This window comes from Polypterus senegalus, chromosome 7 (assembly GCF_016835505.1).
Source record: "Polypterus senegalus isolate Bchr_013 chromosome 7, ASM1683550v1, whole genome shotgun sequence".
Taxonomy (NCBI): domain Eukaryota; kingdom Metazoa; phylum Chordata; class Cladistia; order Polypteriformes; family Polypteridae; genus Polypterus; species Polypterus senegalus.
This window is the reverse complement of record NC_053160.1, coordinates 191765451-191777590: the sequence shown is the minus strand read 5'-3', so window position 1 is coordinate 191777590 and position 12140 is coordinate 191765451. Positions and strand designations below refer to the sequence as shown.

At 48.4% G+C, this 12140-nt stretch overlaps 2 protein-coding genes across 2 annotated transcripts in view; one reads left to right on the top strand and one right to left on the bottom strand.

The window, feature by feature from the left end:
• Positions 1-12140, bottom strand: part of LOC120533105 (microsomal triglyceride transfer protein) — a 34902-nt gene that overhangs the window by 16992 nt on the left and 5770 nt on the right. The window contains exons 2-9 of the mRNA XM_039759804.1: positions 9635-9822; positions 8266-8409; positions 5488-5595; positions 4315-4431; positions 4065-4204; positions 2899-3049; positions 1193-1350; positions 870-1038 (exon numbers count right to left, since the gene is read on the bottom strand). Of these exons, the coding sequence (XP_039615738.1) occupies positions 870-1038; positions 1193-1350; positions 2899-3049; positions 4065-4204; positions 4315-4431; positions 5488-5595; positions 8266-8409; positions 9635-9822 (1175 nt within the window). The remainder of the gene's footprint in view (positions 1-869; positions 1039-1192; positions 1351-2898; positions 3050-4064; positions 4205-4314; positions 4432-5487; positions 5596-8265; positions 8410-9634; positions 9823-12140) is intronic.
• trmt10a (tRNA methyltransferase 10A) overlaps positions 5801-12140 on the top strand; it is a 36229-nt gene continuing 29889 nt past the window's right edge. The window contains exon 1 of the mRNA XM_039759808.1: positions 5801-5887. The gene's annotated coding sequence lies outside the window, so the exon portion shown is untranslated. The remainder of the gene's footprint in view (positions 5888-12140) is intronic.

The window sequence follows — 12140 nt, the reverse complement described above, 5'->3', positions numbered from 1 at the left end:
GGTTAGCTACTCTGGTGAGATGTAGGTCTCGTAACGCCCACAACATCACAGAATGCCCATAATGCCAGTCACAAAACACCTTCTGCGTCAGATAACCCACCCACAACCCTAATTTAACCATAGTGTAACCTGGCATTCTATGGGCATTCTGCGACTGACGAGGTGGGCATTACGTGATGTTTGGGTGTTACATGACGGACCCCAAAGGTATCGCGGGCTGCAGAGGGGGATCCTATTCTGAGCAGACTACGGGGATTCTGGTCTGCTTTTTGGCCTCACCCCACTTGGGCCATTTTAACAATCTTACACGACTGCCCAGCACATTTGTGTGCTCGGACCCTGGAACTCCGAGATATTTTCAATGCCCAGGTGGTCTGAGTCCTTCCTGTAGCGGCACATATTAAGTTCAAATCCTCGATACCCGCCTACAGAGTACCTGTAAATAAGGAGACACTTGTGAGGTCCTCTGCTCCTTCTCACCCACTCCGGTCTGCTGATGCCACCAGTGCATGGCACCAGAATGTGTAGCTCCTAGCTGGTGGAACGAGCTCCCTACCTCCATTTGGAATTTGGACTCCCTCAACGTGTTTCTGAAGACCCTCCCTTTTTGCTGATTTTGATTTTGATTGGCTGTTCGGTTTTGTAATTTAGGAAGGGTAACTTGTTTGTTTTTTTTTTCTTCTGAGCTTGTCACTTGTCCCCTTGTCCTGTCACACTTGTTCCTAAACTGTCCCTCACTCTGATGACTACCTGATTATGTTGACCTCCCTCGTAAGTCGCTTTGGATAAAAGCATCCGTTAAGCAAAGAATTGTCAATATAATACAGAGAACCCTCTTTAAAAAGTGAACTAAAAGCGCTGACACTCACCATTAAAGCTTTGAGCATCTTCTGGTTAGGGTGAGACGCAAAGCCACAGGCGTACAGAAATCTCTCCTGCAAAGTCACACCCTTCTCATCGGAAAAATCCAGGAAGTCCAGAATCGCTTCGAGGGACGCGGTGGTCTGAGCCGAGGTGACCGTGTCTACCAGCTGGGGCCTGTAGGAGGGAAGGGGAGGGACGGTGGCTTTCACAGTATGCCCTTTGCTTTGTATCAGTGGGCATCCACCCTAAAGGCCAGACTGCCACTTTGGTGGCATGAGAACATGGCAGCCTGATAAATTGAGAGACAAAGCTCAGGGTGCGTACTTACAGGGCGGACTTGCTGGCGCTTTTCAGCAGCTGCAGGATTTCCAGTTTCTTGGCTTTCCGAAGGCTCTGGATAAGCGACAGGAAGCTGCGGGTGGCTTTGGCATCTGAGAGGTTCTCTGGTTCAAGATCTTTATGAACGGACTGCCACAGTTCAGAAAGCTGAAAGGAGATGACAAGTCGTAAAGTCAGGGGTGTGCACTATGGGGTGCGGGTTTAACAGGCCGAAGACACACGCACAGCAACTCCAAGTCAAAGCAATCGACAAAGTGATGGTCAAGCTACAGCCATAAAAATAAATCGCCATTGTGAGCCTGCAGGCACGACGTCAAAAGCTCCGTCAAAAGGCTCTGATGGCCGGCAGTGACCTGCACGTCAGCTCGTTCTACACAGCGATGCTGTTTGATGTTACTTGACTCTACACACGGGCTTTCTTTCACTGTTATCTCAGCGTTGTGACCTGTAGCGGGCGTCTCAAAGCCCCAAACCCGAGTGCCAGCCGCTCAGACACAGTCCCCGGGTCTTTTTAAAAAGGCGTGCAGACACAATTCCAGCTCCTTCTGCCTTCCCCACTCCTCCCAGGACAGCTTTGTCCTTATCCTCCTCTCCCGACTCCGACTTCCTAGCCGACATGGAGGACTCCCTTCTAAACCCGACCCGGGAATACGTCTGGTGTCAAACCCATTGTCTCCAGGAAGCACTTCTGGGTCAGTTGGAACCAACCTGGGACCTCCAAATGGCTCCCCCAGGTGGCACCTTGGTACCCAGCAGGACAGCCTTTTTGGAACCACAACTCGCATGCTGCCCTGCAGGTGTCCACAAACTGGAGGTCATCAATAGGGGATGCTGTCAACCAGAGGACAGGGGGACGATATGAGCGTGCGAGGCAGTCTCCCACTGTCCTGTATTATTACAGGGGCTCGGAGCACGAATCACTCTTTTTGGGTGCTGTTACTGTGTACTCTCCATTCGCTTAATTGTAAACATGCCCTGCCAGTCCCACTGCCTGTTCTGCCACACTGGCCCTACTTGCCAGCCTCCCAGGTGGGACAGGAAATGCCACACCTCTCTTTCAAACCAACCATTATGTTGGCCTCCCTGCCAGTTAAGGGAACAGAGCACACTGGGATGCCACTCCATCCATGGCAGAGTGTAATCTCAGTTTAGAATGACCGGACAGTCCCCAACCTAACGGTAGAGAAGGGTCTGCACAGATAAAGCACCCAGGGGCAAAGCTGTCCAGCCAGACATTGTGGGGTCCAGAACCTCAGGTGGACACATCACCTGCCTTTAGATTTAGGGGACGAGTCACAGAGCAGCAGCATCACCTCCGCGGGTGTAGAATCAGGAATGAGCTGAGCTGGAAGGGAAGACGTGTGAGTGAGAAAGAGAAGAAGGAGGTGAAGGCGAGTGTGGAGAATGAGATATCGCGGGCCGGTGGAGGAGCGGGCTGGAGGAGCGGGCTGGAGGTCTAACCCCCTTTTTCTGTTTTTTTGCTTAGTTACTCTGTGTCTGCACTTTTGCTCAACCCTACCTTCTGCTTGTTATCCTAAAGACCCCCACTGTCCTGTCAGTTTGGCCATCTCGGCTCATTTGAGGCTCACCACATATTGAGAGCTGCCCCTGCGGTTAGGGTATGTCAGATCAAATGGCCTCACATGGAGGTCTGACCCCAAGTACTGGACCCTCTTTTATTTAGATGGCACTTACAGGGCGACAGTCCTTGCACTCTGATTTGATGGCCTCAGCTGGCAGGGGGATTGTCGTGTATTTTGGATTCAGTGACTTGACGATGCTGGCCACTTGTTTTCCTGGTGTCTCCTTAGGCCCCCCTTCAATGGCCAGCAGCTGCAGTCTTTGTCTGTAGAGAAGAAAAAGAACACAAATGAAGAATTAATGCAGGAGTCCAATTAGAAGAAGAAATGAATAACCTGCAGCCTCAGGGGGGTCTCCAGGGCCGAGTCTATCTATCTATCTATCTATCTATCTATCTATCTATCTATCTATCTATCTATCTGTCTGTCTATCTTATATAGTGCCTTTCATCTATCTATCATATAGTGCCTTTCACTCTATCTATCTATCTATCTATCTATCTATCTATCTATCTATCTATCTATCTATCTATCATATAGTGCCTTTCACTATCTATCTATCTATCTATCTATCAATCTATCTATCTAATTCTGCCAACTACACTATCTATCTATCTATCTATCACGCCTTTCACATCTATCTATCTATTATATAGTGCATTTCACCTATCTATCTCTATCTATCTATCTATCTATCTATCTATCATATAGTGCCTTTCATCTATCTATCTATCTATCTATCTATCTATCTATTATATAGTGCCTTTCACTCTATCTATCTATCTATCTATCTATCTATCTATCTATCTATCTACAGTATCTATCTAATCCTGCCAACTACACTCTCTATCTATCTATTATATAGTGCCTTTCACATCTATTTATTGGCGCCTTTTCTTTTCTCTGTCTGTCTGTCTGTCTGTCTGCCTTCCACTCTGGCACAGGAAGGTATTAATGTGCTCCCTGTTGGTCAGATGTTCACGTCAGAGTCCACCTCCACCTGGCTGTCCCAACTGCTGGCACACCTGCTGCTTCCACCCCTCCTAATGGTGCCCTTTGGTCATCTGGCGGTTTGCTGCTGTCACGAGTCACTCTACTACTCCACCACAACAAGTCAGTAACTGGGATTCCCAGTCCAGCTGTTGGGCGCCATGCCGTACTGCATTAACATTCACCCTTACTGTATAAGGCACATCACACAGGTTCTGAGGTTCTTCTTTGCCATTCCAAGTCACGGTGACGTCTCCACAAACCTCGACTGGCGCACGGCTCTTCACTTACCTGGCCTTGATTTCGAGTACTAGAGACTGATGTGCGTTGAGGGTCACCAGGTGAATCTCCTCGGCGTATGCTGACTTAATGAAACGATCATCCACTTTGAACACGGTGATCGACTGGGACATCTTGCTGACTCCTAACACCTAACAAGAAATATGGATGATCCATGTCATGTTATGAAGCCCCTTAAGCCGTACCGATGGGGGTCTTCCAGACAGAACACCAATTTTGGACTGAAGGGTTCATTTCTCACCTTGCTGTGAGACGTGAAGCCCGTTTCAGGGATTTTGCAACTGTCCACTTGCTTGTGCCGCGTCACTTGTCCTTGCTGCGTCACGTAGCGGATTTTGCATCTTCCAGACACGTCCACCTGTAACGAGAGGAGGGCAACAGCACAGGGTGTCTCTTTATTGCCAGCAGAACTGGGGCCTTCTTAGTCATATGACATTTGTGAGTGATCTTTAAAGCAGGCCTGGCACATCCTCAAGTCAAATGTGAGACGGGCACTCTGTCCTGAGCCGATTCCTGGGTGCCACCTGAAGCTGGTTGTGGGCACCTCAGGATTTCCCAACAGATTAGTGGGTACACCTGACTTGTGTGAGCAAATCCCAGTACACTCCTGGAATGGTGCAATCCGTTCATTTGAGCTCATGCACTGCAGCAGGACAGAAAAACACCAAGCCATGTGGCTAAAAACACGGCAAAGGCCAGAAGATGAAGTGCAGTTTTATAACCAGCAACAGAAAAGTCAAAGGAAGCGTCTGACCGAGAAGATGAATCAAAAATCAAAACCAAAGGTGAAAGCGACAGACGGCAAGCCAACAAGAACAAATACTGTGTGGGCGGAACCCCAGGAGGCGGGGCCACCATCATGGCACCGCTGAAGCACCGCCCACTGCCTTTATATTCGGACCCTTCAGCGGATCATTGCAGCTCATGGAGGGCGTCTCAAGCCAAGGACCTCAAGGGGCAGGTGGGCCTCAGAAAGTGGCCAAGTCTCAGAGCGGTTTGTGCCCCCAATGCCCCACCAGCACATCAGCTTTACAGAAGCACCAGTCATAAAAATGGAGCCTCGGCAAAGTGCAGATCATCCTCAGTTTGAGATCAGTGGCACTGCAGAAGCTGAAGAACCTCTGGCCTTGTCCAAAACGAGCAGTGGAGTGTGGAGCCAAGCAGGAACATCATCATCATACGGGGCAGGTAACATTCAACTCCAGTATGAGTATCAGTGTGGGGGTCTCTAGCCCCTTAGCCCGTCTCTAGACAAAGTCCAGCGTTATTAGTGAACTAAGGCCAGGCTCCCAAGATGGCCAAGATCTCTCGTATCTCGCTCAACTTTCTTTCTACAAACCAAACTCCATTAATTCTCTGACCGACATTCAACAAGACGACATGAAAGCAAATATGAGAATGTCAAGAAGCCGACCTCCTCCCGGTTTCCAGAGGTGAGCTGCAGCTGGAAGAGGCTGACCAGACCCCTCTTGAGGTTCCTAATGGCGGTGCTCTCCTCGGGATTGGCGTACAAAGTGTTGACCTGAAAGAAAGCAAAGAGCAAATCTCCGTGAATGACGTGCTCGCCGCATCGGTGACAGTGACATGGAAATGGCAGCCCACAAGACCACCGAGAACAATTCAACCTTAGTGAGAAAGAAAGGGTCTCCCCGAGAACCTTCATTAGAGGAACCTTCCAGAAGACCGAGCCGCTATGACTGCGACAGAACAGGCTTACTGAAGACGTACCGAAAAACTGGAGTGGACCTGGTGGGCATGGACCAGCCTACACGGAGGGCAGCCAGGTGATCTGCCATGTTGGCACCTTCTATTTGGTGAGTGTGAGTCTGCTGTCATGTCCAGGGTTCTTCCTTTAGGGCCCATCTATACTTCATGGCGGCCACGCCTTCCCAGCGTTCATTTGACGCGTCCTCTGAAATGAACGCGGCGCGCATGCGAGTTGCAGTACCAGCAAACAGTCGGGGGGCGCTGTGTGATCAAGTCGGGATGTGACGTCAGAGTCCCTGCTCACTGTCCGCTTGTGACAGAAAGTCGCTTTGGGGGTCGATGTGTGCGCTGCCTAACCCTAACCCTAATTTGTACCGACATACAAATGCATTGGTGACGCTTTTATACTCCAGCGTCACATACTCGCCATCGTAACGACACAATGCGTTTTCAGAGTTCTTCTGTGCCGTCTTTGTTGATTTTTTTTGCACCTTCACAACAGCATCACAATGTGCGGCGGCGTATTTGAGCCACCAGGGACGCGGTCTGTTTTGTGATTAAAGTGGGAATTTCAGTTTCAGTCTCGAAACGTCCACTTTAATCTCGTAGTTTACTTTATCATTAAAGCAGACCGCCGTAGACGCCACCTTAACACCGACCCAGCTGTTAATGGCTCGCTACGCGCCGCTGGGGCTTCCTCCTGACCCGACAGGGATCACCACACAGAACACGTGACGTTTATGACATTCCAGCGGTGACATTTGTAGAACGAGACCTAAAAGTATTGTTTGTTTTACAAGCACGAGAACTGAAATGAAGGCAAACAGAGAAACTAATAAAAATAACAGTTAGTGACATGTGATGGAACGAAAACGAGAACAAAAACGATAAAAACAGTCGTGCAGAGCGGTTATTTGTAGGTCGCCCTGAGCGTTCGGTGACGTTGTGCTCTTCACTACGCGGTGACCTGCTAGAGTCACGTGGCGCCACTTCCATAAAGGACCGGCGTCTGTTTGTTGAGCGCTTGAAGCAGGAGGCACGTGTGGTTGCACAGATGTTTGCGGGTAGAAAGCGAGAACGTAACGTGTGGAAATACTTCAATGACAGCGCAGATGTCACGTGTGAGTCTGGGAGTCTCAGTGCCGGGCCAGCTGGGTCAGAACTTAGTGGACGTCCAGCTCTTCTCTGGCACCAGGCCTGCCCTTCAGTACTGGCAGCAGAAATCGCCAACGTGCAGCCTGCTGGCGCCCCTCATAGTGCCGAGGACCTCCTCTGTGCACCTCCGTCACTGGCGTCACCTCGTCGAGTGAGTGGCTGTCTGTGCCACGGACGTCATGGCAACGTGAACACATCGCTCGTTTAGAGCTCGACAGCCACGTGCCTGCTGCACACACTGGCTCCTTGGGTTGACACGTCTGATCCTGCCGACTACGCTCAACTGGCCGCTTCATCGTCGATTTCATTTAACGGCAGTGTGAGCCGCCGACTGAAACATAACTTGTGTTGAAATACGTGTGGGCCGACGTCTCACTAAAATTGTACTAATATTACGTAAAAAACTACAATTTGAAACACAGAACTAAATAAAAGTCAAAATTGGTGACCCCACTGAAAACTAGAATGAAATAAAAATGAATTTTATAAAATAAAATAAAAACTAAAACTACAATTAATATCAGAACTGAAATATCGCTGTTAATCTCAGCTGTCTGCATATTTAGAATCCGTTGATTTCTACTTGATGTCACTTTAGGATGAAGTACGTGCAGGATGTGACATTTTACAGATAAGTCGTTAACTTCATTTAAATAATCAATACTGATAATAATGACACATGAGCGGGCGGCACGCGGGCGGAGCGGCAACACTGTCTGCCTCACAGTAGGGAGTCACGTCGCTGGTGGTCCCTACCTGGAGTTTGCAGGTTTTCCTGGTGGGTTTCCACAGTGGGCTCTGGTTTTCTTCCAAAGACATGAAGGTTTGGGGATTTGGTGACACTGAAATGACGCCAGTGTGTGTGTGTGTGTGTGTGTGTGTGTGCTTTGTGTTCACCTTATGATAAGCTGATGCCCCGTTCAGGGTTTTTGTTTCTGCCTCGTGCCCAATGCTAGCTGGAATGGGCGCATCTCTGGATTGATGGATTTAATCATTAAATATCCTGTTCAGAGATATTGTGCCAAGGTGTCCTGGGAATTTAATGGACGTTTCAGGCAATTCACAACACGGCAAAGACGAACCTCTTCTCACCGTGATGATATCTCGCACTGCCACCTGGTGGAATCTTCCAGATTTACATAAAACACACATGCAAGTATAAACAGCACAACACTTAGTAGCGTCCACAGGCACACACATCACGCCATGTGAAGAATAAACCTGGCCTTAGACACACACACACACCACACACACACACACACACACCTCCTGTCAGCCTGACTTTTTACATCACTGCGCTGGAGAGCAGTCGAGATAAGAGCCTCCTCACCTTTCCAAAGACCAAGTTGACCAGCAAGGGCCTCTGAAGGGCTGCCAGCTGCTCCTTTCCCAGAATGCTCTCTGCAGACGTAGCCAAGAAAATATTTTTGTCCGCGGGCCGCGGGTTCACATTCTCGATCCTGACATCAGTCATCTGTAGGGAAACAAAGGAGAGCCATAGGAGTGGAGACCCTGTGGGAAGTGGGAGTGCGTTTAGTAGTCAACGTTAGTGAGACAAGAGATGAACACAAAGTCACATTTCAGGCTCAGAGCATCGACAGCAACATCAGAATGAGGCAACATCACGACCTGCTGGCCGAGAGCAAGCTATCTATCTATTATATAGCACCATTCATTCTATCTATCTATCTATCTATCTATCTAATCTATCTTTCATCTATCTATCTATCTGTCTATCTATCTCTCTGTTATATAGTGCCTTTCACTTTATCTATCTATCTATCTATCTATCTCTCTGTTATATAGTCTTATCTATCTATCTATCTATCTCTCTCTCTGTTATATAGCGTCTTTCACTCTGTCTATCTATCTATCTGTCGTGTTATCTTGTTTCTCTCTGTTATATAGCCCTTTCTATCTATCTATCTATCATATAGTGCCTTTCCTATCTATCTATCTATCTATCTATCTATCTATCTATCTATTATATAGCATATAGTGCTATTATCACTCTATCTATCTATCTATGCCTTTCACTCTATCTATCTATCTATCTATCATATAGTGCCTTTCACTCTATCTATCTATCTATCTATCTATCTATCTCTCTGTTATATAGCGCATCTGTGCCTTTCCTCTATCTATCTATCTATCTATCTCTGTTATATAGCACCTTTCTCTATCTATCTATCTATCTATTATATAGCGCCTGTTATATAGCACCTTTCCTCTATCTATCTATCTATCCTATCTATCTATCTATCTATCTATCTATCTATCTATCTATCTATCTATCTATCTCTCTGTTATATAGCATCTTTCACTCTATCTGTCTATCTCTCTCTCTGTTATATAGCGCCTTTCACTCTGCTCATCTATCTGTCTATCACCGTATGGATCATTAGGTGTTCCTAATAATTTGGCGGCCATTCTTGACTGCCGTGTTTCATTCCCGGCTTTGCAGCTGCTGAACTCTTTTATGTCCGCCTGGCTTGGTGTTGACTCAACTCTCTGAAGTTTCAGCCAAAGCCCAAGTTGCCGCCAGTGTTGTGTCCCGGTCACAGAGTCACGCTGACCCAAAGTCAGGCCCATCCGGGGTCAGTGCCCCCCATGTCTCTGTGCCACTGCCCGCTGTGCTGTCCTTTTTTATTTAATCAGTGAAGCAGGGCCGGTTGTTACAAAGTGAGAAGAGGCCTTACGTCTATCTGGATGAGCTGATCGTCCTTATTGCTGGGGTTCCTCCACACCAGGTGAACGCGGACAGTCGCTGTAATCTTATGGCCCACACCTTCAGCTGCATCGCCTTTGCCTCGGTCCAGCAGCACCTCCACCTCATAGCTGTACCTGTAGAGCTTCTCATTGTTGAGCCGCGGCCCGGCCGTCTTTTCTGTGAAGACATCGGTGACACACATCAAGCTGCACTGCTTTGCTCCTCCGCTATGTGATCCACTCACAAAAGCCCACCCAGAAGCAGAACTTGGGAGGCCACATTTACTCATGGAAGGCATCAGTGTGACACTGCAGGGTGTCACCTCAGTCCTCCAATAGGCCACCCTGGCTGAAAAATGACAAATATTAGCCCAGGGTACTGAAAATGGCAGAACACGGGCCCCCAAACCTCCCATTGCTGGTGTCTGCCATTCAGGCGACCCCTAAACACAATGCGGTACCTTCTTTAGAAATAATAAAATCAGCCGCCCCAGTTCATGATAAATCAAGAGGTGAGCACCGGTGCAGCACCTCAATCTACGCGTAGAGACGTCACCTAACTTAAGGGAACACAACCGCCACCCCCATGATGACGTCACTCCAGGTGTCATTCTTGACACGCCCACTCTAAGGCGTTTGTCACATGCAGTGATGTAATGCATTGACTTAGTACTTTGAACTCCAACAGATGGCGCACACAAATGACACAATAACCAGTAAAGGAAGATTTAATTGAATTAAATGAAAGCAAATAAAAAAGGCTGATGGGAGAAGTGCTGATCCCATCAGAGCCCACTGACTGTCACACTGAGGGTCTCAAACTGTTCATGGGATTTGTGATTTATTTACCTTTCATTCCTTTCTGCTCTTATTTTGCTTCATTGATGAGTGCAGACCACCAGAATGTTTAATGGACTCAAAGATAACGAATAGAGTGCAGCAGGGCCTCGTACCTCAAACACTAAATTGGGCAGAAATTCGATCTGCGATTTGACCGATGCTTCGACACTCAAACCGTGCAGGCGGAGCTCAGACAGCGAGCGTGAACGCCAAGTCGCCTCTCGCTCTGAAAGCATCTCTTGTGCTTCGCTCGTGTGTTTGCTTTGATTTAAACCCCCTGTCTATAACCATGGCATCCAAGAAGAGCCAACAAAGCCTAAGAGGAAGGTCGTAGTATCGACGATTGAGGTCACGAAAACGGTACACGTGTGGCGGCTCTGGCGGCCATCTTTACGACACCGAAGTCGACTGCCCTTCCAAATGGCAGCCTTGGTCTTCCTCTCCAGCAGCCACTCCTCACTAAGGTGCAGTAAATTCAATTTCCATTCTATTATACAGCATTTATGTTAAAATGTATGAACTTCCACCAGCAGGCTTCGACCTGCCCAGGCCTAAAATGCAAAACTGGTTTTGTAGTCCAAAAAAACCAAACTGAAAACTTCTAAAAAATGCCTCCCAGGTGTTATGAGCGCAGCACGTGAAATGGCCAACAGGGTCCGCCAAGCAGGCCAGAATCCATGCCAGCCTGCCCAGAGCGGGTAGTGTAGACTCTAGGACAGGCGCTATATACAGTAACCTGGCATTCTCTGGGTGGGCTCACGTTTGCCCTTTCTGAGTCCTCTGCAATTTCTTGAGTGTGCAGTGACTTCCTAAGAATTTGCACTAATGGTTTCCATCTGCGCTCTCTAACCTCCGGTCCCGGTGATTTGTAAGATTTCAGTCAGTTTCATCCAAAGCCATTCAAGGAGAAAATCTCATGTCGTGTCCCAACTACTAAAATCTTTGTGCCAGTAAGAACATCGGCATGGTGGCGCAGTGGGTAGCACTGCTGCCTCGCAGTTAGGAGACCCGTCTGGGTTCGCTTCCCAGGTCCTCCCCGTGTCTGCGTGGGACAAAGACATGCAGGTCAAGTGCATTGGTGGTCCTAAATTGTCCCTGTGTGTGCCCTGCGGTGGGCTGGCGCCCTGCCCGGGGTTTGTTTCCTGCCTTGCGCCCTGTGTTGGCTGGGATTGGCTCCAGCAGACCCCCGTAACCCTGTAGTTAGGATGTAGCGGGTTGGACGATGACCGACCGACTGACCGACCGACTGACCGACTGGCTGACCGACCGACTGACTGACCGACTGGCTGACCGACTGGCCGACTGACAGACCGACTGACTGACTGACAGTAAGAACATCATCACATCAAACTGCACACAAGACAGGAGGCGGTGGACGTCTGTTGGGATTTAATCTCACAGAAATGGTGTGAAGTCGTCATAAATGAGGAAAGACTGAAAGAGCTGAGCCTTTACAGTTCAAGCAAAAGAAGATTAAGAGGTGACCTGAGTGAAGTGTGCAAAATTACGAAGGGCATTAGTGCAGTGGACCGAGACGGTGAGTTCATCAAGAACACGGGGACACAGCTGGGAACTTGTGAAGGGGACATGTCACACAAACATTAGGAAGTTTTTCTTTACATGAAGAGCCATAGACACTTGGAATAAGAGACCAAG